Raw genomic sequence first — 27371 nt, 5'->3', positions numbered from 1 at the left:
AGGGATTAGTGTTCAAACAGGAAAGTGGGTATGTATTATTTATAGAGGGAAAAGGAGAGACTTGTGAGGTCCTTATCCATTGGGTCCGTTTTCAGGGTGACGTGTATCGTCCTGTTTTGTGGATTAGAGAAAAAGAGAAAGAGAGGACCCTCTCCTCTCCCTCTGTAGTGCTTATCTGTTTTGGTCCGAGTCATTTTTGGTGACCTTTGTTTTGGGTTTATCTTTCGAATATTCTTTTTTTTCTTTTCCAATAATGCTAAAATTATCCAATTTGTTTATGTGAATACACGTTATATATTACTATATTACTATATTAGTACCTTAATCAGTTAAAAATAAGGATAAAAGTAAAACCAATAATGTAATTATTCAAAACGATATTTGTTTGTGTTATTATGTTATTGGATAAAAAGTAACAACGAGCACTATGCATATGCATCACACAACAAATGCTATATTTCATCAATAAAAGACGCTAAATTTAAATTTTTTATTAATAAATCTCATAAAACATATTTAAACACTATAAATAACCCTTAATTCATTCCACAAATATTATAAAGGATGTAGTGTATATAGATTTATAAGACTTTTGTAGACTTTTTTTAAGTTACTAACTTTTGCAGATTTTTACAAAATTCTACAGAGTTCTACAAAGTTTATAGAAATCCGCAGGGAAATATCGGATTTATAATAATTTTGAAATGCACATAAAAGTCAATTCTTATTTGAATACACATAGACTTTTACAGACTTTTTTAAAGTCTTTAAAAGTCTTAATTGAATACCATATAACTTTTAAACTCCACAAAAGTTTTTTAAAATCCATATACAATACATGCCACTAAAATTCAAAAAGAAAATTATTCTGCAACTATAGATGTGAATGCAGTTGCAGCTATAGATGCAGTTGCAACGATAGGTGCACTACAAATGCAGTTAGTGAGTGACCAACTTGTAGATTTGATGACGCAAGTTTTTGACGCGTGTAGAAAATTATTAAAATTAATTAGATTCCATGTAATTTAGAATTGAATAACAATATTGCATCATTAAGTCAAAATTTAGAAAACAAATTTGATGAGTATAGGAAAAAAAAAGAATCAAACAAACAAACGAGTACTCATTCTCTTATGTTTTGAGTTATTCTTCTTTGGCTACCCCTATTGTTTGCATTTCGTCCTACTTCTAAATGACTAATTCAACTTTTCTATTATTGATGGATGCCCTTCAATTTAATATATTTGTTGGGATGACGTCATTGACCCCTGTTTCAAATTTTTTAATTTTACAGTAATATGACCAATCCAAGTCTATACATCCTTACATAGTTACATCATTAATCTTATTTTTCATTATAATAATGGTTGCACTTTAATCTCTCACAATCAAGGTCACTCTCAACTTTGGGTTCGTCCCTTTTTTTCAAACTTATTTTATTTTCAAAGATTATATAAGATAGTTACAAAAAAAAGTATTATATAATATAATTAAAAAACATTTTTTCAATTTGTTAAATACCGTTATTAAATTGATTCCTTGTTTTGTTTCAATGAGTACACAAATATATGACTTGATTTCTATTCAAAATAGTAAAGTCTAAGGAAGTATTTTCAAATAGAACTCATATATCAATTCATGATATAAATTATGGGTTGTATTAATCTACCCTCTCAATTTTACTTTCGATGTTAATATGCCACTTTTGTCAACTCAGTTTGTAAATTTCGTCCAAAAGTGATCTCATGGCACGTACATAATTAATTTATCATGAGTAAATTCATCATTTTACTTGTAATAAAAAAATATAGAAGTCAATTCACTTCACGTGCGTGGCCTTTTTTGGACAAAAAATATAATTAGACTAAAGTAAGGGGCAAATTGGCTTCAAAATTAAAATTAAAAAGACACATTGATACAACTCATAATACGAATCCTAAATGAACACATAGGTCAAAGTTTAAGTCATTTTTGAAAACTTTTCCCTTACTATTCATCTCCATTCCTTGTGCTCCAATATGGCTACACCACTTAAATGTATTTTTCACCGAAAAAATTATATTTTATTTTATGGCATATTTAAATATAGTTTGAAAATTGAATTTTGAATGACAACTGTATTATTAATGCAAATCTCATATGAGAATAGTAATCTTACTAGAAAACAAAAACTTTTATTGATGCTAGAACATTGTATTTGATTACAACTTATCTACACATTTGAGCGTAATTTATTTTCCTTTTTCAAGTAATTGTAGTTATGTAATTTTACGATATAAAATGTCAATGATTATTTTGTGTAATAGATGATATTCAATCTCTTTTTATTAGAGAAAATTATGAGTTCAAATCTTATAAATGATAATTTATTAATAAAAAATTTAAAATGTAAGACTAATAAGATCTTAGAAAATTAAAAATTATTTCATATTGTATTAATTGTTGGTACGATTTCTTTGTCACATTATGGTTGGTTGAAGCAAAATTTGATCCTTATCCTAATAAATAACTATATACATCATTTATCAAGACCAAAGAATGAATTGTTGTTTTTATGTTTTATAATGAAAGTTATATGTTTAAAATTATATTTTTCTTTTCCAATTATCAAAAAGGCCTAAAGCACTGTAGGTCCTTGTTGGCTAAAAACTGAAACATTGGGGAGTAAACAGAATTAACAAAGATATAGGGGCGTGGATCTAAATCTACGCTGACACGAGGACACGCGGTGATTTTCTACGCGGTGAATGGCGATAAAGTTGCCACTGCATTTACCTCGTGGCTCGTAAATTAAGGAAAAAGATTTGCCTTCCGACTTCCGAAACGTTAAAAAGTGGCAACACACTGCAGTTGGATAGCGTTAATGAATGAGTGGATCAGACCAAAAAAAAATTGAATGAGTGGATGATTAGTACTGTCAGACTGAGTGACACGTGGCGAGCATGAAGCGTGCCAGCGTTTAGATCTTGTTGGCCTTCAAATTAGGGATGCTGGGAGCATGTGCCGGGTCCAACCCCCTACAGAAAATAATATAGTCTAATGTTTTGGTTTTGATGTCCCAAGGGCTAAGTCCAAATTGATATACAGATGTCTTGTACATTTGTTTTCACACGTGTTTTTTAAGGTACTTTATTCTAGAATTATTATTTTGTTCTGTAAACATGCAACATGTTTTTATATTTAAGTTATAATATTTAATTTGAAGTCTATTAGAAGCACCATACATGTGCTTGTGATTTGAGGGTATTTAATTTTTTTTGTTCGAATTTGAGGCTATGTATTGTATTTTATTTTGCTTCTAGGAAAGTATTTTCTTAGATCATTTGGAAGTATAATAATATTAAGTTCTTAGGCCTGTTTGGTTCAAAGAATTGATTTCTCAAGAAATTAGTTCTTATGCCTTTTTTAGGGGGAAGGAAATATAAAGATTCTCATTAATGTGTTTAGAAATGTTGAAAAAGTAAAACCAAAATTTAACTTTTTATTTTCATTCTCATGTTTAGTTTGGACATGAATAATAAATAAAAATTGTATAGTTTTCCAATTATACCCTCATAGAATAAAAAGAATATGAAGAGCTGTTTTGGATAAAATTTGGCATTTTCAAATATTAGCAGGGGCATATTTGCCACAAAAAAGTGCAATAAATGCCTTCTCAAGAAGGGACAAACAAAACCCAAGCTGGAATGAAGGATTCATTTTCGCCCATTTGGGTGCATCAGATTCTCATGGGTCTGGAAAACATTTCTCTTCCCTGCACTTACCAAACGTGGGAATGAAATTGATTTCTCATTTCCAAGCTTCCAAAACTTGAATCAAACAGGCCCTTAAAGTTAGTTTAAGTGATGAGGGTGAATGAAGTAAAAGATTAAAATTAAGAAAGTTTGTCTGTGACGGTCTTACCACATCAACATAACCACTCCTAAAAAGCCACATATTAAAAGTTTAAGTTTCTAATACACAACATGTTTTGAGATTATACACAATAACTTTAAAAAAAAAAAAAAAAGAATATACACATCATGCATTGGGAATATAAAATAAAGTTACATCATTAGGTAGGACGGTGTTACCACATCATCATGCCGATGTGGTGATATTAACCACTCATAAAAAAACCATGTATTAATAATTTATATTCTCAATGCATGATGTAAAATTCCTAATGCATAGTATATATATTCTCAAAACATGTTGTATATTGGAAAATACAAACTTTTAATACATTACTTTTATGAGTGGTTGATCCCACCACGTTAACATAATGTCGTGGTATGATCATTCCACATCTTCTTTAGGTCAATGGTTCGATTCCTTCCAATGCAATTAAAAAAACAAATCCTCAAAAGGAATGCATGAGAGGTTTAGGGTGTGTTGTTTACATGAAAATTAAACGAAAAACCCTTAATGAAAATATACCTTGGAATATCTCTTCTCCTTCATACATTGGAGATTTCCTTCACTTATGAAGATGACCAATTGATGCTATTAAAGAGGCAACCGCTATAATCTGACTTGTGGAGCTTGAAATTCTTGAAACAAAAAAAACTCAATTCACCCCTCCCACTTCATTGAGTCTATTTTTACTCACCACAAAAAAGTGATGGTAACCACCATAGTGGATGAGTGACATGTGTCACAATAATGTAATCATGTGACATGTGTCACTCATTTATTATGGTGATAATGCTCACCATGGTGAGCACAAATAAATACCACTTCATTAGCCACCTCTATAGAATAAATAATTTTTTTGCCTTCTTATGCACACGATCACCATGAGATGTATTTTATGCATTTCACATCTTAACATTTCATATTTGATCTAACAGTTAAGATATATACTTAGGCGACTTTAAATAGAACTAAAAGCTTAATGTAAGGTTATGTATGTGTTGTTCTCTAAGGTAGAAGATTTGTTTCTCAACATCTAGACCAAGAATCTTATTTTGATTATATTCTTGCTTGTTGTTCACTAGACACATATCCAATTCCAATTTTCATTTTTTGTACTCTAGTACAGCCACTGCATGATGTTGGTTCAGAGAATTATTGCTCATCCTCAGAACCAATATGAAATTAAAGGAACAAAACTCTTGTCTTTGTTTGGTAGTCCTGAAAAATTTGTAGGCAAGCTCTTCAAAATCATGAGAGAACTCAAAAGACCCCAGACACATGTACAGAACCCAAAAACTATACCAGTACTTGACAAGGTACCATGAAACATGTACAGTCATGAAAATTCAATCCAAATTTAGATGAATTTAAGGTTCCCGGGATCGCCAAAGCCATAACTTGCAGAGAATGCATAGTCATTCAATGGTCAGTAGATGACTACCCCAACCTGTATTCAGTTTGTGCTGAGCTTTTATCCTTCTCAGATGGTTTATCATTCTCACATGGTGTATCCTTCTCAGATGGTGGACTAGACACGCAAGGCTGGTCCCCCACAGGCGCATTTGAAATATTAGGCTTGTTAAACTGAACCAAGATCATAGTCATGTTATCACATCCCTCTCCACCAGCCGTTGGTGCCAAGCACCTTTCAAACACTCTCTCACAAATCACTGAGAGTTTACTTTCCTGCATTAGTTGACAAATATTAGTTATGCCACCCAAATCGCATATATGTGGAAATCTACAGAAGTCCCATTAACTTACATGTTTTAATTGTTCCCCAACGTAGTCCACAAGTTGCTGGCTTGACATGCAGTCCCTGGAGAGAGTGTATAAAGTAGCAAAATGTAAAATCCACATGTGCATGTTTATGCATCAAGTTAAAACAGTTTAAAGAAACACATATGACAAAGTTAATTATGCATACTTAATTAGATTTCAAAATTGATGCTATAACCAAAGTCAAAAAAACCTCATTCTAGGGAAAGGTTGTGCCTCATTTGAACTGTAACAGTGGAATCTATGTCATTGCCACAAGATGTTGCTTTTTCTTGCTTCATAGTCCTTTATGCATGCTTATGCATCAAGTAGAAGCATGCACAATCTTAATTACTGACCTTTGTGTTCAAAAGAACATTTCCACAAAAAAACTTTACAAACAAACTTCCGGTTCTACTTTTAACCTTAGTATTAAAAGATATTTGCATTAAAGTTTACTACAATTTAGTTATAGCACAAAAACATGAACTTTTGATCTTACATAAGTAATTTCATATTTATTTTCAGACATAGAAAATATTGCACTTGAAAGTCTTAAAATTAAGAACATAATTAAGTTGAACAATATTGTTGGCTATTGGACTTCCCAATAATGTGTTCTAAGAACCGAGACAAGGAGGCAAAAACAAATGACATTAAGTAACAAGCTGGAAGAACAATATGTGAGGAGCAAGTTGGGACCTTGAAACCAGTCAGGTAAAGCCTTAACGGTTATGAGAAAGTAAACATAGATAACATCAAAGCATCAGGGATCCAGTTCTTATTTTCCTAAACAAACAAGAATGTCGCAGCACTGACGAATTGCCTAGTAAACCAAATGGCACTTAAAAGTGAGTCATTACCTCACCTTACCACTACCCTCTCTTGCATCTCTATCGCACAAGTGGGTGGGAAGTAAATATTATTCCTAACTTATTTTCCCAAGGGAACAATATTTGAAATTATCTAAGTTGCAGAGAAATTTTGACATAAAACCTGGCATCATTTAGGAGCACATTGCATAATTATATGTAGTTTTTGGTTTAATATCACCATGATATATTTGAGTAGCTGGTTCAACAACAGACAAGTTCAAATCATGAGCTGTCTAAGATCTGTAGGTCCAGAGATTCTCCCTTGAGGGCAAATTTTAAAATCCAGATACACAGACAGTGAGGTTCAACTTCGGTTACTTTCCTCTGCCATTTAGACAAACAAGAAGTACACCAGGTTACTTGTACGTCTATAACCATGAGTATAATGTCAAATAAACCTCATTCTTACAAAATAACACATAGTGAAATCCCATGCATTTACAGGCTTCTAAAAGGATGGTGACTGGTTATTCCACAGGAAGTATGTCTAGCGAAGTGTTTTAGTAACACTCGTCTTAATTTGTGAGAAACCCCATAAAAGTCCTTCCACTACTATGAGTTGTTGATGCCCAACCACTACATGATTTTGTAAATTAGAAAACAACATATATTATAGAACAATAAAAAATATTCACTTCAAATTTGTGAATAATGTGACAAACTAAAAACCATATTTTCATTAATTAAAAGATACAAGGATGAAGATACAAATTTCCACTTCTTGTAAAAAAAATAATCAAGACCATTTCCTCCAAATGACCTTTAAAGTCATCCAAAACATTTTAGAAGTAGTTGGGACTTGAGGGCTCACAACCCCGAGAAAGAAGTAAAGCAATCCAAATTACTAACTAAAATCTCATGACATGTCTTACAGCTCACATATTCATGTGTAACATTTGGAGGTTCACTAAGTTCACAAAATATATCAAGGTTGCACACTTCTAATCAGATTTCAGAGCATGCCAATGTGATTTCTAGTACTACCCCTACAGCTTCAGAGAACATTTCAGGTGAAAAAGCAGTAATTGAAAAAAACCTATTTTCTTCAATAGCAAAGTACATTAAAAAGAGAAACTAACTGACCATATCCCATCACAAGCTAGGACGAGAAACTCATCATCATCACAAATCTCAACCTATAACAAGGAATAAAAAATTAAAATATAAAATTAGTGCAACAGAAAACAAATCTGATGAACAACATAACTTAACCCAATGGTTAATGCCATAAAAACTATATAAGGAAATATTAATCAAAGTCAAAAGAAGAAGAAATAAAAGGGAAAGTCTCACTTTCTTCCACTAAAACATCGAAAGTATAACTAGCATCTAAATAATATAACTTCAATCACAGAAAAGAATATTTCAACCTTAGAAGATAAAAGGTCATTTTTTTTTATAAGATTGATTATATATGTATATGGTTCAAATTTGTTATCCCAGCCCATAGATTCAATGAAGAAATGAAATGTGGCATACACTAGTTATGTCTGGATTGGCAGTTACAATCTGCCTTTCAGCAGGCAATTGCTTGTTCTGCTTGAATTCCGCATCTCCTGTAAGCGAAAAATTTTTAATTACATGCAATACAAATTTAAAAGGAGGTTATTTCTCAGTTATCTCCTTCACCGGGTAAGGAAAAGTTTATGTACCAATAGCTCTTGCCAAGTTCAAACTTCCATTGACCCGTCCAACTTGAATGGATCCACCAGCCTTAAGAATCCTTTCTTTCTCACTGTCAATGTCAGGTTTATGATCTTTAGACAAATTATATGCCTGCATTCAAAACTTGAATAAGTCAACATATACAAAAATCTGGATAAAGATTAGTGGCTTGCAGTAAAACAACATGATGGCGCAAAACCAATTGATCTATTCCTAGAATTGGCACACAAGTTGAGGTCAGGGGCAGGTATTGTCAATGTCAGATTCGCCAAGTTAAAACCTCGGCAGATTGGGGATCATAACCATTTCCATTTTTTCATTTCCTTTTGTTCAGTGCTTGCGTATCTTCCTCCCTTTGTTCAACACCACTGAGGTGGAGGGTGAAATGAGTAGATTAATATTTATTTTAAAATCTTGTGGGGTGGGGAAATAAGGTGGGTGAGAAAGTAGGATGGCTGGGTGGCAATAGAGCCATGTAATGCAGTTTAAAATTGTAATTTCATTAACCAAAAGAAATTGGTGGGCTTCCAGAGCAAATAAGTAGGTTCAAATAGCATGACCCTTAAAAAAATCTATACTTCTGCACTGGAAATGAAATCCAGATCCACCCCTGCACATCACAACACCTGTAAAAACTCAATTAATCCTACACCCGAGAGGACATAAGACTGTCTTGCATCACACATGAGCCCACAGTATAAAACTTGAACATACCAAATATAGTAGCTAATACTCCATTGTTGCATCAAATACCCCTCCCACAAGGGCCACAACTATGCCACATATATCTAACACCAATACTTGAGCAATTTGAAGAGTCCATGAAACATAAATCTTATCCGAGTAAAGACAGTAACGTAACTTTGAGCAACAACTAATCAAATATTCCTTGATCAATATTGCACAACAGGTCTTAGCATTGATTCTTTACAAAAAAATAAAAATGCTGAATTTCCAGACAGACAATTGGGATAATTAAGAAGATGTATTAAAAAAGTGAACAAAGTCGCCTCAAAATACAATACTTAAAAGTCCATACGTAAAAACTGCATTGAAACTACAGAAAGAGGGAGAAATACCTGACCCTTCCTGGATATTACACAACGAGAATCACCAGCATTGGCGACAACAAGTTGGTTTTTTCGGATGACAGCAACACAAGCTGTGCTTCCAGAATTTGGTCCGTTAAAATCAGAATGAGGCCCCTATAGTTTGAACACAAAAAGTTTTTGTGTCATTAAAATCCGATTACATGGTAAAATATATCAAACATAGTGTAAACTGTAAACCAATCAAATTCCCATAATATTCAATACAATATTAAGGTCCATAATCTCAAAATATCAATAAAAGGTACTCAAAGATGGTTCCCAATACAATATAGGTTCTTTTCAGTTTTCAAGTTATCTCAAGTGGACCATAGTATAATATATTTTATGCACCAGATTAACATTTCCAAAACAAACCTTCAAAGCATGCCATAACTGTTTGATGATGACATCCAAACTACACGAAAGATTTCTATATTGGATCCATCAAAACTATAAATGCAAGAGCACTACACCGGAGTCAAATTTGATGCCAACTTACTACAATGGACTCAAATTTGATGCCTAATCCCTAAGAACAATCCGTTTCAATTCTTATGAAAAGAAAAAAAAATAGTAAACTTTCACGTAGAACCCTCTTTTTAAACCTCAAAGAAGCACTTTCATGCCTCTACTAATTCCAGCATGGGGATTAGCATGGCCCATGGCACACACAACCTGCAATGAACTCATTCCTAAAATCATTTTGTATTTCTATTTTTGTATGTGTGGCCTCACCAGGATTCCGTGCCATTCAAACGCGCTTAAGATTTAGGGTTTATCACAGCCCTAAAACCTAGAGCTATACTCTAAGGTCCAAACCCAACTCTACACCCTACATAATAAAACCATGTCCTAACCGATCTAATGGAAACAAAAACAAAACAAGAAAATATCCACAATTGGATATATGGTGAAAATTTGATAATAATTACATTGATTTTCCATGCGACAAACCCTGTGATATGATTTTCCCAAAAAATAGTTTTCAGACAATTATGAGAAACAGAATTTGCAAGTAACAGATAATTAATATCCTAAAATTTCAAAAAGACTAGGACAAATAAATCTCAAACTATTATACAACAAGAATAAAAGATTCTTGGGCAACAAGCCAGATCTGTCCCCATTAATTTTTAAAGATGCATCTGGTCATATGATTAATAAAGAAAATGGAAAATATAGCACCACTGCTAAATGCAGCAAAGTAATCGTTGTAAACAGTACCTCCTCAGAAGACCACTGATCAAAATGGTCATTGATTCCACCACTCTTAGCTTCACCACTCTTAGGAGTCCAAATGAACCCTTCTATAATACCAGAAACTTTGTCTATGTTATCTCCCAGTACAGCTAATTCTCTCCATCCTCTTTGTCCGCGCATCATCTCATCCATCCTGCATCAATTAGAAGCAAGGTAAGATAGTGAATAAATATTTCATAGATAAACACCCGTCTAAATTCTCCATCACTACCCCCCAATTACAACTTTCTTCCATTCATAAAGTTTCATCACAGATTGTAAAATTTTGAAAGCTAATTCAAAATGAAAGTTTACCAATGTTATAACTGAATTTGACATTACAATTTGTGTAATGTTCATAAAGTATTTTTCCTTCCCTCTAATGTAATTTTTGTCATCTCCTTCTTTTAAACTGTTACTAATAATACATAAACACAAGCATCTTATGAAATCAAGATAATAACAAAAACTTGCTTGAACATGGTACTTCAGCATCAACTATATGGGAAAAATATATTAAATGAACGGGTACTGATGCAACTATGCAAGGACATATATTAGGCGCATTAACACAATGCGGCAATGATCATGGCTGGGAGTGGTAGTAGAACAATGGCCTGGTTTCAAGTTCCCAAGCTGTTTAAAACATATTACTTACAGGAGAGAGACCTTCCTGCAGCCTTGTGCTTGGGCAATGATAACATAGATGTATCCGCTTAAAAATGCTAAAATGAAGATTACTAATACAAGAGATGAAGTAACCTGAGAAATGCTTTCTGTAGAGAAGTGCCTAAATCGCCAGCTACATATGCTTCATGATTGAGCACCTGTTGGTGGAGATACTTGGCGCAAAAATTCGCCACTGCTTTACCTGAAAACCAATGGACCAGTGATGAAAAACCCTCACCAGATATTACCGAACTATTAAAAAAATCAAATATTATAAAATTACATCTCGCAAACTTCTATAACTAACCAGTAACCACCCCGTTCCCCTCTTCTATGGGGCTGAGAAGTGGGAAATAAAATATGAACCAAGAAAAGGTTGGTAACTGCACAATCCACGTATGCAAAGAATAATAATAATAATAATCAATGACTTTACAAACTAGGCCCTATATGTTGTCCTCATGCAAAATATGGAAACTCGCGCACACATGGTTCCCCTATATTTTTTTCTTCTTATTAGTGCTTTCTGCTGTTTCATTGGTCAAATTGCAGGGCTGCATACCAGGGGAAGCCCATCCTCAGCTTTATACCTTGCTCGGTTTCAAGCCTTGGACTTGAGACACCTTCTTGTTTGTAAGGAGACCTATGCCACTTGGCCTCAGGGCCTCTGCCTTATTTATGCATACTTTTGTACTAGCATCCTGTGTACCTATTTCATTTCATTCTAACCTACTTGCATCATTAATAATTTCTCTATATCTGTTTTGGTAGCTCTGCAACAATTTGTACCAATCTATGTAAAATCCTCACTCAACTGATCATTATGCCTCTTTCTTTCCCCCCGCTGCTGATAAAAACTACTCATCATATCAATAATTTAACACCATACATGGTTAAGCATGTCAAGTAGCCTTCATATTTTTAATCAACTATTTTTTTATGGCCCCTGAACTTTTTATATTCCAGAAATTCACCCTTAGCTTCCAATAACATAGGCAAACCAACTGATTTGCCAAATAATTAACTAAAATTATCTAAATGATGATAGGTTTCCAATTAAGGGATCCCAGGTCTGCAATCATGAAGAGTAAAACAAGTGCCAACTGTTTTATCCTGTTATAAAAGCAACCAAATCTTAATGTTTGCTTTTTTTAGTGAAAAGAAGAAGGTGTAAAGGAAAGCTTAAAATGAAGATTGTAACCATTACCAGTTCTATAATAATTAGCATAGTCAACAGACCTTCTGCACCTAGGAGCACGAGATGTTTTGACGTGACATAAATTTCTATTGGTCAAAAATTTCATCTTGTGTGAAAGAAGGGAACAACAAAACAAGAAACTTTTTTTATTTAAAAAACCAACTAATGAATTCTAACAGCCAAAAAGTATACGTCTTTTGGTTTACAATATCCAAATTCAGCTCCATAGAACTTAACTAAGCTGTTAGTCAAGAAAAAATCAAGGTTGGCTATACAAGTCCTTTTCAGGATACTTGGGCAGTCCAGCATGAATATGAAAACAACTATAACTGAGAAAAGTTTCTCAAAATAATGGGAAAGATAAATAAAAAAGAAAAAAAATCATTAATAAATTACAGAACTTATAATGCTAACCTCCATGCCCATCAAAAACACCAAAGAAAGATGTTGAACTGTCAATATCTGGTAAAGCAGAATGCTGCAGCAAAAATTAAGTACCTGTAAGTGTATAATAGGCAAGATAGTATAATCTATGCTAGATTTGAGAGCTAATAGTTCACCGGACATCCATCTGAATAAAAGACTATAATTTCTCTATTTCGCATGACTCGTTTGAAAAGAAACAATACCTGTGTAAAATACTGTATAATAAAGAATACAACTCCTTTAAACTTGGGGCATACATCATATGCAAAGGAAAAATCTTAATTCTATTCATCAACTACAAATAATAAAAATTATACATTTTCTGAGTTCCAGGCAGTCATGCAAATTGTTTCAGCAAGTTCCAATCAACAATAAGTTTTCAAGTGCTCCAATAATGACAACTGGAAAATATTTTAAATTGTTAAAACAAAAAACAAAAGCTTTTAAATTGTCAAACACGAAAGGATATTTGATTCGAGTGCTAATAATGAAAATTGGAAAAGCTTTTAAATTATCCATCAAAAAACAAATATCCTTTCGTGCGTCTGTGTGTATATGTAGTCATTCTCTAAATAGGATATCCACTTTATGAACATCCTTGTTGGGACCCACCCCGCAACAACAGTGAATAAGAGCTCTGGGCAATAAATATTATCAGAGAAAAGGCCAAAAGTTCTGGTTTGGGTATAACTTTAAAAAATTAAAAACCTTTATTTCAAAAAAGGATAAAAACAATACAATTTAAATAAAAAATTTAAAACAGTAAGCTAAAAGAATTAAATAGAATTTAAAAAAAGAACTGCAATTTCTTCATGTAACTGTCACGTCTACTTCTTTAATGCACAACGGAAAAAGCTTACTGGCATGCATTGGATATATAGTTGGCTTTTAAAGTAACACTAGTATATATATAAAGTAACACTAGTATGCTATAGTTGGATTTTATAGTATTAAACCAATGATGTTTCCTTTTTCTCATTTATGCTTCATTTTAACTGTAAAATAAAACTATCCAAAAGTTTTCATACTATAATTCACCATAAAAGATTCTTTCCAGTCTCTCTACTTCATTGGACCGCGATGGATGCATAAGGATACAGCATACTGAGTCAATAATTGAATATCACTTTCAAATTCTGAACGATTGAGTGCATTTCCAAAATTCTTTTGGATAGCAATTTCCATAGTACATAATTTAATATGTCTTTGTTCTTAGCAAACCAAATGCTTACCAAGATGCAGGATAACTACTGCATCAATGACTTCAAAACAAATGCCATGTTTAGGAATACTAAGCATGACAATTGCATATGAAATGTAAATCTCATTGCACAAGTACAAAGATTATGCAAAAAAAACTACTGAGCTGCACTCTCAAGTGTCATCTAAGTGAATTAAGAAGAATAACATAAAGACTTACAGCATCTTCCATGGTTGAACGCCACCCTTGCATGGAGGAACACCCATATCGAAGTCTGTCATTCCCACCGTCCTCTGATACCTTATCAGTTTTGGGAGAGCTGAGATATATTCCCATATTCAGCTGCAACCGCATCAAACTCATGATTCATATATATCATCAAACAAAACAGTCATTTTGAAATCCACATGCATGCTGCGGTCTTGCACACACACACACACACACACACATTTCTTTCTTATTTTTTATCACGCCCACATATTACATATACCCTGCCCATTTGAGTCTACTCACAGACTGGCACACAAGAAATTGCTACATTCAAATGTTTTTTAATGTGTACACATGGCATTTCGTACAGTTTAGTACTAGAAGGACTTCAAGGCTAAACCCCCAAGAATAATAAATGCATATATAACAACATTAATCAATCAATGGATCCCTTGCTAGCAGAACCCATCAAAGCCACCCAATCAATTCAAGTTCTCACAAAAGCCTACCATCTTAAAAGACATAATTTCAATTCTACCATATCCAAACCGCCATAACCAATTACCATTTTCGAATCCAATCATGCAGAAACAAAACATGTAGATTAATTAGTCTTCGTTTGGTTTACAAGAAAACGGTGGAAAATTCCTATAAAATCGAGATAAACTCAATCTTAAACACTTGAAATTTATACCATTTTGCAAAAAAATTCCTGCGTTTTCCTGGCAACCAAACGGATCAAACAATAAAAATATCTCAAAAAAAAAAAAAGTACAAATTTGATTTGAGGCTCACAAGCACAATGACAATAAGCTGAGTGAGTATATTTCTGCAATTATTATTATTATTCATTTACAAAAAAAATTATTCGAAAAAAAGAGAGAGAGAGATTTGAGAAGCTATAGGGTTTGTGGCACTCACTGATCGATAAGCGTGTTTGAGCGAAGCGCGAGAAAGCGAGAGAGAGATCCGATTGAACGAATGATTTTGATGAGTGTGGATTTTGATATATAGGCATTGGTTTTTGAGTGAAACCAGCGGGCGGACACGTGCCAAGCACGTGAGCAAATTATTTTGTTTTGGCTTTTTAATAAGACATCCATCTGAACTTTGACTCGATTTGCATATTACCATCTAAATTAAAAATTGAAGCAAGTTTTCCTATGAATTAAATTTTGTTTGCATGTTACCACCTCCATCCAAATCCTCATGGGTTTTTTGGTTTTTTTGTGGAGAATAACTTTTTATGAAAGGTAGTGTTATTAGGGTAGTAAGTGTTCACGAGAAATGTAGTATTAGTTTTTAGAAGACCAATGGTGCATACTTTGTATTTTTAAAAGTTCGGGAGATTATCCTATGAATTTTTAAAGAATTCAGAGTATTTAAATTTTTTAAAAATAAATTTGAACTTCTTAAATTGATAATTTGACTCTATAGTAAATTACTATTAGTCAAGACGAGTCCGTAAGAATTTTCCGTGTATTTTTATGAGTTCAGAACTATTTTTAATTAATTTTCAAAGTTTGTAAAAATAGAAAAAGAGAAATAAAAAAATAGTTGTACATGTGACCACTTGTAATTGGTTGGGCCTTGCCACTCAGCATGGTGAGGTGGCAAAAGCTTCCCCACCCAAGTTCTTCTCTATGAAAAGACCTAAAAACCCATGAATATTTGGATGGAGGTGGTAACTTGCAAATAAATTAAATTTAATTCAGGGGGCAACTTGCTTCAATTTTTAATTTAGGTGGTAATATGCAAATCGAGTTAAAGTTCAGGTGAGTATCTTGCTAAAAAAACCTTTTGTTTTTGTCCAAATTGGTCTGTTCTGTTGAAAAAAAAAAATCTTTTTTGGTACATGGGCTACGGCCCAAAACTAACTACATTCGGCACAGCCTTTGACCTGGTAATACGACTTGAAAATAACAAGTAGTGGGTAGTATAATTATTTTTTTATTTTTTTATTTTTTTATTTTGAGAAAGCAATAATATTGTATTAAAATAGTTAAAAAGGCATAAAAAATACAAAATTATGGCAAGAAGCCTTATAATAATAGAGTAAACAAGCTAAATGCTTACAATGAAATAAGAACCCGATCTCATAACATCGGTATCGAGTAGACACTACAACCGCCAAACGGAGCCAGCGAGACACCATAGAAATTAGCGAACTAGTCGCGGTGGCGAATCAGGCAGTAATAACCGGCAGGATCGATACCAGCGAGCAAAGTGACATCCCTATTCTTTGTTATGAGAACCAGAGAAAAACTATAAGAAAGATCTCCAGAGAGCAACTAAGCGTCGCTAAAGTAGGATTTAACGTCGCACAACGCACATATCGCACATAATGCCACAGATAGACTAAATCAAAGCGATCAGAAAAGCTCTCCTTTATTAAAATGAATTAAAAATCTCACATGAAGAGATGAAAAAGTTCTCACAAAGAAAGATGAGAGTATCTTATAGCACCAACCCAAACAGCAAAAGAAAAAGAGAAGGAGAAGGGAGACGCGGGGGTAAGAGCAGCGGGCTTGTGAGGAACACAGGAGCCACTGCCCCCACCTCTGAAAATACTGGGCTGAGAGAGATAGGGTTGAGGAGAGAGAAGAGAGCGTTTAGGGGTGATGGCTAGTATAATTGTGTTTGTACCAAAATGGTGTCAACTCATTTAACACGATTGATATTTGTTTATTGGGTCAACCCGATAATATATTTGAAATGTCAAAATTGCTCAAAACGAGAGACAAATTTTGAATAATGGTAAAGGACCATGTATAATCACCCTTAGATTAAGTTTGTAAGTGTTGAAATTAAGATTCCATTAACTCATTGTGTTGAATCACAGTTAGCTAAGTGACAAAAAGTTTTATCCATTAAATCATTGTGTTGGATATCATTGCGTGTATGTGATGCTTCTAGTTTAACAGAAGAACACAACCTTTTTCTAAACCTTATACACAATTTTTTCCTAAAACAGAAGTACACATGTCTATTGTATTGATGTGCATATATTAGAAAGAATAGATTGTCTATATATTTGTTTATTTTGTTCTTTGCTAATTGATTGTGTACATGTCTCTTTACAAGGCCAGTTAATTCATTCTATTGATTGTGTACTTCTTCACAAGACAAAACAAATCCCACCCTCCTCACAAGTACCAATCACAATTAACGCAAAACAACTAGTCACCTTCATCGAACATTACTACACTTATATTGGATGTCCATATCACCACCAATGTCTATCTCCTTCTCATCCCTGTAATGCAATCCTTGTACGTCCTATTTTCTTGTTCACCATATTAGAAGAATATATGGTAATCGATAAGTTTATAATCAAAATTATTATATTTTTGAACCATTAAAATTTCGTTGAAATTTAAAATTTAATTCCATAGTTATAACTTTATCACAGTAGTGTTAAGCCAATGCATCCCTGCTGGCAAAGAATGGCAATATATGCTGGTCCAATTGGCTAGCTGTATACTGAGGAGACTATTCTTTAAGATAAGTCATGCACGTGCTTGACCATTTATTTCCAAGATAACGCATATAATCTACAATCCTTTGTGAATTGTGATGGGTCATCACTCAGCTGTCACTTAAATTATTGTGTACAACGCTAAATCATGCCTTCTTTAATTAGTAGGGACTACTCAAGTGTCGGGACGAGAAAAATATAAATCTTTTCACACTACTTTTATTGTTCGGTCTTTCACACTATTGTTAGTAAGTATATTGATTTATTACAAATAAATCAATAAAATATTTAAAATTATAGTTTCACAAATACACTTTTTCATAATTTCATGAATTAATTACTTTAGAATGCATAATAGTCATACCGGCCATTTACCCTATAATACACCTATTTTTAAAATGTAATAATAAGGTTAAATATTTAACATTCAAATTAGTCACCTAAACCGCGCGCACACGCTCAACATAGTGTTCAGACTCTTCCAAAACCATTCAGATTCTTCTAGAACTAGGGATCTTCAAACTTGCTGTAATCTTCTTCTCTCTTCTTCATTTTCTTCGACAATTTTGCACAACGATCTTCTTTGATTTCGCACATCATTCATCTTCAATTTCGCACATTGATCTTCTTCTTTTTTCTCAATTTCTCTTCAGTAATTTCGCATGCAGTTTGATCTTCTTCAATTTCGTGATTCGATTTGATTTCCTCCTAAAATCCATGCAATTCTAAATCTAGAAGCTTCCATCTCCGGTTTTTTCATTATTCCTTAATTTTCTTTATAGGTTCGTGTCAAGAAAATCAAGAGGAACCTATAAAGAAAATCAAGAGGTGGGCTTTAGTATTAATCTAATTTAATTATTATTTTTAATTAATTTTTTTTCGATAAATTTAAGTCTTTTACATTTGTTTGATTCTTTATCTAAGATGTTATTTATTGTTTTTCATATATTTCCAAACATCTTTTCTGTTGTTTTCGATATTAATTAGCACCCAGACTTTTTACTATTTCTATTTTTTATAAAATGTACTGATCTAAGAATAAGTTATTATACGTGTTCTCGAATCTTGAAAATGCGTAGTTAAATTTTTCGTTTTTGTTTTACAAAATCATTTTATAAAATATTACGAGACGGGCAATGTCCATGCATGGTTAATATACAATTTTGTTTTAACACAAAACTAGGTTATTACACACATATGAGATGCATAAGTATCAATCTTTTTATTATTTATGCATGCTGCTTTTCAGTTTTTCTTCGCTAGTTATTGAGAATCTGAACGATTATTTGGATCTTGAATTGGTCACAATAAGTGTGTGTGTTAGGCTCTTGAGCGAGGAGGATGAGGATTGATGAATGAATGTCAGTGTTGGTGGTCATGGTATAAGGATTGAACTTTTTTTACTAATGCTAATTCTTGTAACTTCATGGCGTTGTTGGCTTTAGTCGTGCCACTTTATTGTTTATATTTTCTTTTTGTGTAAGAGACCAAGCTATGAGATATATTTTTCTTCGACTATTATTTTTCTTTTTACGTAGCGGAAGCGTACATGGTGTGTCCATATCCCACAGGCCCTTGGATCTGACTTTGATATTATGTTAAAATTTAGGCTTTAGATAAAAATAATTTAGCATTCTTATTCTTCTCCCTTAAAGCATCTTTAGTTCTTTCCTAAACATTTCCTCAAATATAAAATTTGGAGAAAATTGACATAAAACCCAGCTCCAACCTTTTCCTAAAATCTTTTCAAATTTGAGAGCTCCCCAAATCTCCAATGGCCAAATTCTATATGATTTGGAGAATTTTCAACTTTAGCATTGAAGAACAAACACATTATTTTTTTTGTCAAGAAAACAAACACATTTACGCATGTCATTTTTTGACATTAACAAGCTGCTTTACATTCATTCAGAATAAAATTTTCATATAACGAGTGTATATATAGATTGATTAGTATATGTCTTTATTTATAGTATGTAATGAGAGACATAAACACATAAAACGTATGAGAATAACTTGCCTATCACCGTTATAGGAGATGTGGCATCACATGCAAGAGAGACTGAGAGAAAGACTTGCCCCTCTCTCTCTCTCTCTCTCTCTCTCTCCCGTATGTGATGTCATGTCCCATAACAGGTACATATATGCAAGTTCTTCTCAAAACATATACACTCATGAAAGATAAGTTTAATTTTCTAAATTTATTTCCGATCATAGATATGATACCTCTTTCTAGTCCCAATAAACAGGCCTGCAACACACACTCCCCCTTACTCGGTTCTATCATCTTCATTTTTCTTTCTTTTAAATTTTATGAAGTCTAGCATGGCGTAGCCTAAGTTGGTGAGTACTACAACATTTTTTGTGTCCGTATATCTACAGGTTATCAATGTGGGGTCCAAAATCCATTATTTTTGTCTGTTTGTTTTTATTTAACTTTTAGTTTTAATCATATATTTATTATTAAAAACTAAGGAACAAATAATGAAATGGATTCATATTATTTTTTTAGTGGATTTATATCTATAAATTTTTAATCTTTACATTTATATTATACGATTAACATTACGAAAAACAGATAACTTAGATTCATCATGTACTGTTGTAACTAGTCGGTCCATGCCAAATAAGCAAAATATTGTCTTTTTATGTTGGGGTCTAGCTCCCTCGAATTTAATTTCCCGACACACTTAATTGGTTAATGCATGTAATGATTTATATATGTAGGGACGATGCAATGATTTATGCATTATGAGCGAAAAAAAAACAAAAAAACAAAAATAAAGGTATGGTAAAAGACTCCTGGCCCGAAAAAAAAAAAAGGTAAGGTAAAAGACAACACGTTCAAGACAAAGGCCAGTTCTCATCCACTGAGAGCCACAAGGTGAGTCCGTACGTGAGACCTATGAATGCTAGCTATATGCCTATATGGCTATATAAGGAGGAGGAGGCATTAGCCTCATTTGAATCATCTCAAACACATCAACTCAAGGTGTGAGGATACAGGATTCACCAAGGGAGTGATCGATCTTCAAGTGGTACACGAACTTGAGTTGTTTGTCACAAACTCTAGGTACAAACTTTTCGTAGACGTAGGCTAGGAATTTTGTCGAACCACCTTAAATCTTGATGTGCTCTTAGTTTGTCTTCGATCTTTTAGTTACTTTTTCCTTTTAACTTAACATTGCGAAATTTCTATTATTCATATTTAATTGTCATATATTTTGCTATATACAACTTTGAGATGTACGTTTTATAAGTTCGTCCAGCTTAACACAACAAGTTTATAAGTCTCTAAATTAAAAATCGATACTCTAGTTTGTAGAGTTAAAAATGTGTCCGGTGTTTGGATGGTAAAACTTTCCCGAGAAAAGAAGGAGAGTGAAAAAAGGCGTATATGCTGGGTGCAGGTGGGGCCCAATTACGACGATGGCGGTGGTCAACGTGAGCGTTGTGGAGTCAACGGTGGTGAAGCCGGCGGAGGAGACGCCACGGCGGGCGCTATGGCTGTCGAACGTGGACCTGGCGAGATTCAGAGGTCACACCCCCAGCGTCTACTTCTACAAGAGGAGGCAGCAGCCAAACGGTGCGTTTAACTTCTTCGATCCGGCAGTGCTCAAGCACGGGCTTGCCAAGGCCCTCTTGCCCTTCTACCCCTTGGCTGGTCGCCTCAAGTGTGACGACAGCGGTCGTACCGAAATCGATTGCAATGGCGAGGGCGTGCTCTTTGTTGTAGCGGAGACCACCTCCGTCTTCAATGATTTTGCCGATTTTGCCCCCACTCCTGAGCACCGAAAGCTCATCCCCACCATTGATTACTCCGCTGGAATGACTTCATTACCCCTCATACCCCTCTTGGTACTACAGGTATGCTTATTTAAGCATATTTCTTTGCATGAATGGTTTTTTTTCATCTTTTGGTCGACTTTGGTTGTATTTTGTTTTTCTTTGTATTAATGCTAATTTTTTAGGATGCAATTTTCTACGCAGGTCACATACTTCAAATGTGGTGGAGTGACACTTGGTGTTGGCTTATCACATCGCCTGGCAGATGGATTGGCTGCTCTCCACTTCATAAAGACATGGTCTGATATGGCTCGTGGTGTTGACCTTACAATTCCACCATTCCTGGACAGGACATTACTCCGTGCCCGAGACCCACCTCAGCCTGCATTACACAACTTGCACCACATTGAATACCAAACTCTTCCACCCACGCAAATTAGCACAAAATTAGCAGATGGTGGTGAGAGCACAACGGTCTCCATTTTCAAATTGACGAGGGACCAGCTCAACATCTTGAAAGCCAAGTCTATGGAAGATGGGAGCACAATTAAGTATAGCACATATGAGACATTGGCAGGCCATGTTTGGAGATGTGCATGCAAGGCACGTCAACTTCCCGACGATCAAGAGACCAAACTAAGTATTGCCACTAATGGAAGGTCCAGATTGCAACCCCCACTCCCACCTGGTTACTTTGGCAATGTGATTTTCACAGCCATAGCAATTGCTGCAGCAGGGGATCTCCAATAAAAACCGGCATCGTATGCTGCTAACTGTGTACACAATGCTGTGGTGCGTATGGACAATGATTATCTTAGATCATCGCTTGACTATCTTGAGCTTCAGCCTGATCTGTCGTCGGCCATTATTCACGGGGCTCATATTTTAAAGTGCCCTAATCTTGGGATAACTAGTTGGGTTGGACTGCCGACTCATGATGCTGATTTTGGGTGGGGTCGGCCGTTTTTCATGGGACCTGGTGGAATTCCATTTGAAGGGAAGGCCCTCATAACACCAAGTGGAACTAATGATGGGTGTTTATCGTTGTCCATTTCTCTGCAATCTCAACATATGAAATCATTTGCAGAGTTGTTTTATGACATATAAGGAAACCAAATGCCTCGGAAATCAGTCCGTTCGAATCATTGAATTGTATACTCGGGTTTCTTCTCTTGTATATGGTTAAGCCTAATGAAGTGGGACAAATGTTGTACACATTTAAGGTTGTCGTTTTAGAGTTTATGTGCTGTCTGAGTTTGGAACATTATTCCCGTTTCTTTCTACTCTAGCTGATAGGAAAAGAGCTGTTATATATTTTGGATGTTTAATCTGAGTGTTTATACCACACCCAAAGTGGGTACGTCATGACCCACATATGATTTTAGAATTCAAAAGAAAATTTGCTGTGCTTTTCTAGTAACATGTCAGCGGGATTAAAAGTAAGAGAAGACCATGATTTATATACACATACAAAGGCTTCTAATAAAGATTCCTCATTTAGTGTTAAATGAGAGATTCTCTTGTGGGGTCCACACGAGTCGTTTGTGTCGATCGAAATCGTCCATTTTTTATATTTTCATTGATAGATCATCTCTGTAAAAAATTAAACAAATCGAAAACCATTAAGATATCTAATTTGAATCAAACAAATTGACGAACAATAAGTTAGTCTATAAACACTTAAAACTTTGACCACTTAATCAAATGGATAAACGATTACTGATTTAGCTGATATTTTGCAAAGTTGATATCTCAATGAAGATATAAAAAATAGACAATTCAGATTGACACAAAACGACTCGTGTTGGCCCTACAGGGGAATTCCTCATTTAACACTAAATGAGATATCTCTTATCGGAAAGAGGCTATATATACATAACTGGTTACCTCATAACTCATTTAGAGCATTCTTGTATATATATATATATATATATATATATATATATATATATATATATATATATATATCAAGAAAGGTTGCAGGAGGCGTTGGTCGTAGACACCTAAAGAACTGCACCTTGATAGTCTTTTTTGGGAGGCGTATACAAGTTAATCAAAGAAAGATTTTTTATTAATGAAACTCGCAACCAAATGCTAGTCATCCAAAGCCTCTCAGATGACATGTTAAAAGCCTCTCTAATGACTATGTTATTTGCCTCTCAGTTGAACATTTTGCAAGCCTAAAAAATGACTCAGCTATTTTTAGCTCAACCTTATCCTATTCTTCTCTGAACTACAGCTGTCTACCTACTCGATCTCATAAGTAAATCACTCTCATCCACACATATGACAACAAAAGCTTAGAGACAAAGTAAAAGGTTGAATATAAAAAGGAAGAGACAAGGCAATTCAAGAACAACGATGAACCCCCACACAACCCCCCAAAAAATCTCACGAAAATGTGAAATTCCCAGCAACCTTTTTGCTCCCAAATCAGCCTAGTTACATTTTTTTTCTCAAATTAAGCTCTCTTTGTTTTCAAGTATGTTGAAGCTTTCTTTGTATTTCTTTTATATTTTCGTCAAGTTCCAAGTCCTTTAAATATTTTCTCTATGTATTTCTTTTGCTGCTCTACTAAGATTGAGACTTTTTCTTAGTGCAAATTTTAAATTATTGTCATCTTCCATTTCTTTTTAATCAAGTCTTGTTGACTTTTTATTTATTTTTTGTTGTTCATTTTCAAAATCATATAAGGCTATCTAGGAAAGAACAGAACTTAGATAGGTTTTCTGTTCATTTTCCCATTGCACAATCGCTTATTGGGAAAAATTTCAAACATGACACCTAGTTTGGGGTCAATCTTAGTTTAGGACACCAGTTTGAGTTTGTTCTAGTTTATGACACATATTTAAAATTGTATTAATGTTAGACAATTCGTCAACTCTGTTAAGATTTCTGTTAAAATGAGAGATAATTTGGTCATCTCATCTCTCACCTATCTCGATCTCTCATCTCTCTCGATCCCATCTCTACCCAGCCCCGACACTCTTCCAAGCCCCAAACTCACTTTTTTTTTTTTTTCTCTCTCTCTCTCTCTCTCCCAGCCCCATCCCTGTACACACCCCCTCATCTTTTATTTTTCTTCTTCTTCTTCCCCTTACCCTCACCTTTTTTTTTTCTTCTTCTTCCCACCACCCTGAACCCTTCTCTTCTCCCTCCCTTTCTCTCCAGCAGGCGCCCCCTCCCTTCTCCTCCTCGTTGTCGGCCCCTTTGCTTCCCACCGAAACCCACCCCCTCACTTTCTTTCTCTGCCTCACTCTCTCTCCCTGTCTCTCTCCACTCATCCTCTGCCACCAACACCACCGAAACCTAGAACCCACAAATCCCACCCGAAATCCCATCACTCGAAACCCCCAAAACCCACTCTCCTTTCTTCCCCCTTACTCCCCACCCCGATCCCCTCCCAGCAGCAAGCCCAGCCCGATTTGGCTTTGGGTTATATTTTTTTTCATTTTCTATTTTTTTTATGTAATTTTATGTTTTTGTGGGTTTTTAGTTTTAATCTTTTTGAAATGTTAACTTTTTTAAGTTTTAAACTTTTTAATGATTTTTTTCCTAAAAAAAAAACGTCTTGATTTTTTTAGTAGTAATTTTTTTTATAGTTTTTTTTTAAATGTAAAATGACCAAATTATCCCTCATTTTAACGGAAATCTTAATTGAGTTGACGGATTGTCCCACATTAATATAAACCCTAAATATGTATCCTAAACTAGCACAAATTCAAACTAGTGTCCTAACCTAAGATTGACCCCAAAGTAGATGTCTTGTTTGAAAATTTTTCTCATCGCTTATTAGAAGTTAGATTTAATTGGGCGCATTAATTTACATTTTATTTTTATTTTTCCCACTTATATTTTGTATTTTTCTAATCGGTTATTCCAAGGCGATTAATGGCACACAAGCACCCACGCCAAAGGTTGAAAACCTCGCCGTTACTCACGGTGAGGCGTGTGGTGGTTGATCTTGGTTGTCCATGTGGCCAAGGCAATTTTTTGGCCATAACAGTTTGGCACATCCGGTGGGATCTAGATGAACAACTGATGACAATATGCATACGACTCCCACGAGCCAAGATATGCTTATCCAGGCTCCAATGACAAATACAATTATTTTGGTGACCATTATGAGCTTAAAGACCGATCTTACTATTATAAGGACTATTGGGGGTATAAGACCAACTATTACATGTTGATTGATAAGGTTTGTATGAATGGAACATTAACTTGAATTCACCATAGCAGCATCCATCTTGTTGAAATAGAGGTAAGCCTAGACCTTCTTCACACTGCAGCACCTTAACACTATCTACGTAATGGGGAGTAGGACCTTTTATGTATATGCTGTGTGCAAAAGGATCTATGCTTTATATATATATTGACTTATCCTAAGAGTTCGAATCCCATAACCAAACTCATTAGAATATCCTTATTAACTTAGTATACTATTCATTATCCTATAATAACTAGGAATCCCTTTAGCCTCTATCAACCATTAACACTTAATCCATATAAGGCCACAAGGTGTAATCCTTATGGCATTCTCGGTATATGCTTGAACTGCAAGTTTCCTGCTGCAACTAGGTGACCAAAACCATATTGGAGTTGAAATCGACTCCAACATTCTCCCACTTGGTCAAATAGATGCATATGCAGTTCAGCACAACCCTTTAGTGTGCAAAGAATTCCATTGAATTATGATTCCCACAAGTCCCTTGTCAGAAATGAGTTATTGTACAGAGCTTCAAAAACTTTTGGATTGAGCATGTTATCCTGAGCTTTAGAAACTACATATACAAGCACTCATAACCACATGAAACTCCAACAAGACAATGTAAAAACAAAATAATGAATGTGTTTCTTGAAGTGTCACTCGAATGCATATAGAAATGCATAATAAACACAATAATTTTGCCAGATCCTTCCTTGATCAGATATATTACAAATCTGCCTCATGTCTCTAAAGAGACAACCATATTTATAATGCAACTTATATTCCTTATATGAAATTGTTATTCAGTAAAATAAAAACAGTCAAAAATGAAACATCAATTTCATAAACTTTAACCAGAAAAATGACAAGCTGCAATTCCTTAAAAATTATCCAAACATCCAAAAATAAAACTTTAATGACTAACCAAAAACAGAACAAAGAAAAATAGCTGAAATAACAATACTCCCACTAATTCTGCGTATCAAAACCAAAAACCAATCCCATGTTGGCCACATATTTATGAAAAACTGAATTAGGCAAGCCTTTGTTAAGTGGGTCTGCAAGCATCATGTCAGTACCAATATGGTCAATTCGAGTATATCCTGACTTGACCTTCTCCCTTACCAACAAAAATTTCAAGTCCAAGTGCTTACTACCAGCTGACCTCTTGTTGTTCTTGGTGAAATCTACAGCAGCACTATTATCACACCATATTTGAATAGGTCTTTCTATGTTTTCTAAAATCCTCATATTGGAAATGAAATTTCTCAGCCATACAGCTTGAATGGTAGCTTCATAACATGCAACAAATTCAGCATGCATGGTTGAAGATGCCATTGTAGACTGCTTAACACTTTTCCATGAAATTGCCCCTTTTGCAAATAGGAAAACATGACTGCTAGTATACTTTTTAGAGTCTGGACATCCTGCAAAGTCGAAGTCAGTGTATCCAATCAACTCTAATACATTGCTCCTTTTATAACACAACTTGTAATCCTTAGTTCTTTTCAAGTATCTCATCACTCTCTTAGCTGCCACCCAATGAGCCATCCCCGGATTTGATTGAAACCTTCCAAGGACAGAAATAGCAAAAGCTATATCTGGCCTTGTGCAGACTTGAGCATACATTAAACTTCCCACAAGTGAAGCATAGGGTCTTGACTGCAT

The 27371-nt window shown here is 34.4% G+C and overlaps 2 protein-coding genes and 2 pseudogenes across 3 annotated transcripts; 2 read left to right on the top strand and 2 right to left on the bottom strand.

Annotated features, from left to right (window-relative positions):
* Nucleotides 1-5178: 5178 nt before the first annotated feature.
* On the bottom strand, nucleotides 5179-15197 carry LOC147286912 (putative protein phosphatase 2C 60). 2 transcript variants are annotated; one of them, XM_086239268.1, is made up of 11 exons: nucleotides 15151-15197; nucleotides 14239-14361; nucleotides 12807-12870; nucleotides 11288-11396; nucleotides 10511-10679; nucleotides 9275-9400; nucleotides 8183-8306; nucleotides 8010-8086; nucleotides 7614-7666; nucleotides 5662-5716; nucleotides 5179-5583 (listed from the first exon to the last, which is right to left on the bottom strand). In XM_086239268.1, exons 2-11 carry the CDS (start codon nucleotides 14353-14355, stop codon nucleotides 5335-5337), a joined length of 1143 nt encoding a protein of 380 aa, XP_086095394.1. In that variant the 5' UTR covers nucleotides 14356-14361; nucleotides 15151-15197; the 3' UTR covers nucleotides 5179-5334. The 2 variants fall into 2 exon arrangements, with proteins under 2 accessions (XP_086095394.1, XP_086095395.1); XM_086239269.1 differs by lacking the exon at nucleotides 5179-5583 and having other exon boundaries at nucleotides 5653-5716.
* A 5619-nt stretch (nucleotides 15198-20816) lies between these two features.
* On the top strand, nucleotides 20817-22838 carry LOC147286910 (shikimate O-hydroxycinnamoyltransferase-like). The gene is made up of 2 exons (XM_086239411.1): nucleotides 20817-21574; nucleotides 21698-22838. The coding sequence occupies exons 1-2, from the start codon at nucleotides 21137-21139 to the stop codon at nucleotides 22241-22243; spliced, it is 984 nt and encodes a 327-aa protein (XP_086095537.1). The 5' UTR covers nucleotides 20817-21136; the 3' UTR covers nucleotides 22244-22838.
* LOC147286911 (shikimate O-hydroxycinnamoyltransferase pseudogene) lies at nucleotides 22292-22600 on the top strand (annotated as a pseudogene).
* A 3834-nt stretch (nucleotides 22839-26672) lies between the features above and the next one.
* LOC147286909 (secreted RxLR effector protein 161 pseudogene) lies at nucleotides 26673-27371 on the bottom strand (annotated as a pseudogene).

Source organism: Dryas octopetala, chromosome 4 (genome assembly GCF_963921425.1).
Source record: "Dryas octopetala chromosome 4, drDryOcto1.1, whole genome shotgun sequence".
Taxonomy (NCBI): domain Eukaryota; kingdom Viridiplantae; phylum Streptophyta; class Magnoliopsida; order Rosales; family Rosaceae; genus Dryas; species Dryas octopetala.
Note: the sequence above shows the minus strand (reverse complement) of the source record. Positions and strands in the feature narration are given on the sequence as shown.

Bases quoted from the DNA above. Each gene is read 5' to 3' on its own strand.
- LOC147286912 (XM_086239268.1), bottom strand. From the start codon at position 14,355: ATGGGAATATATCTCAGCTCTCCCAAAACTGATAAGGTATCAGAGGAC. The intron at 8,307-9,274 runs GTATTTCTCCCT...TTTTGAATGCAG, and splicing joins TAATATCCAGGAAGGGTCAG to GCATATAATTTGTCTAAAGA. The intron at 5,717-7,613 runs GTCAGTTAGTTT...CACTCTCTCCAG, and splicing joins CTAGCTTGTGATGGGATATG to GGACTGCATGTCAAGCCAGC.
- LOC147286910 (XM_086239411.1), top strand. From the start codon at position 21,137: ATGGCGGTGGTCAACGTGAGCGTTGTGGAGTCAACGGTGGTGAAGCCG. The intron at 21,575-21,697 runs GTATGCTTATTT...TTTTCTACGCAG, and splicing joins TACCCCTCTTGGTACTACAG to GTCACATACTTCAAATGTGG.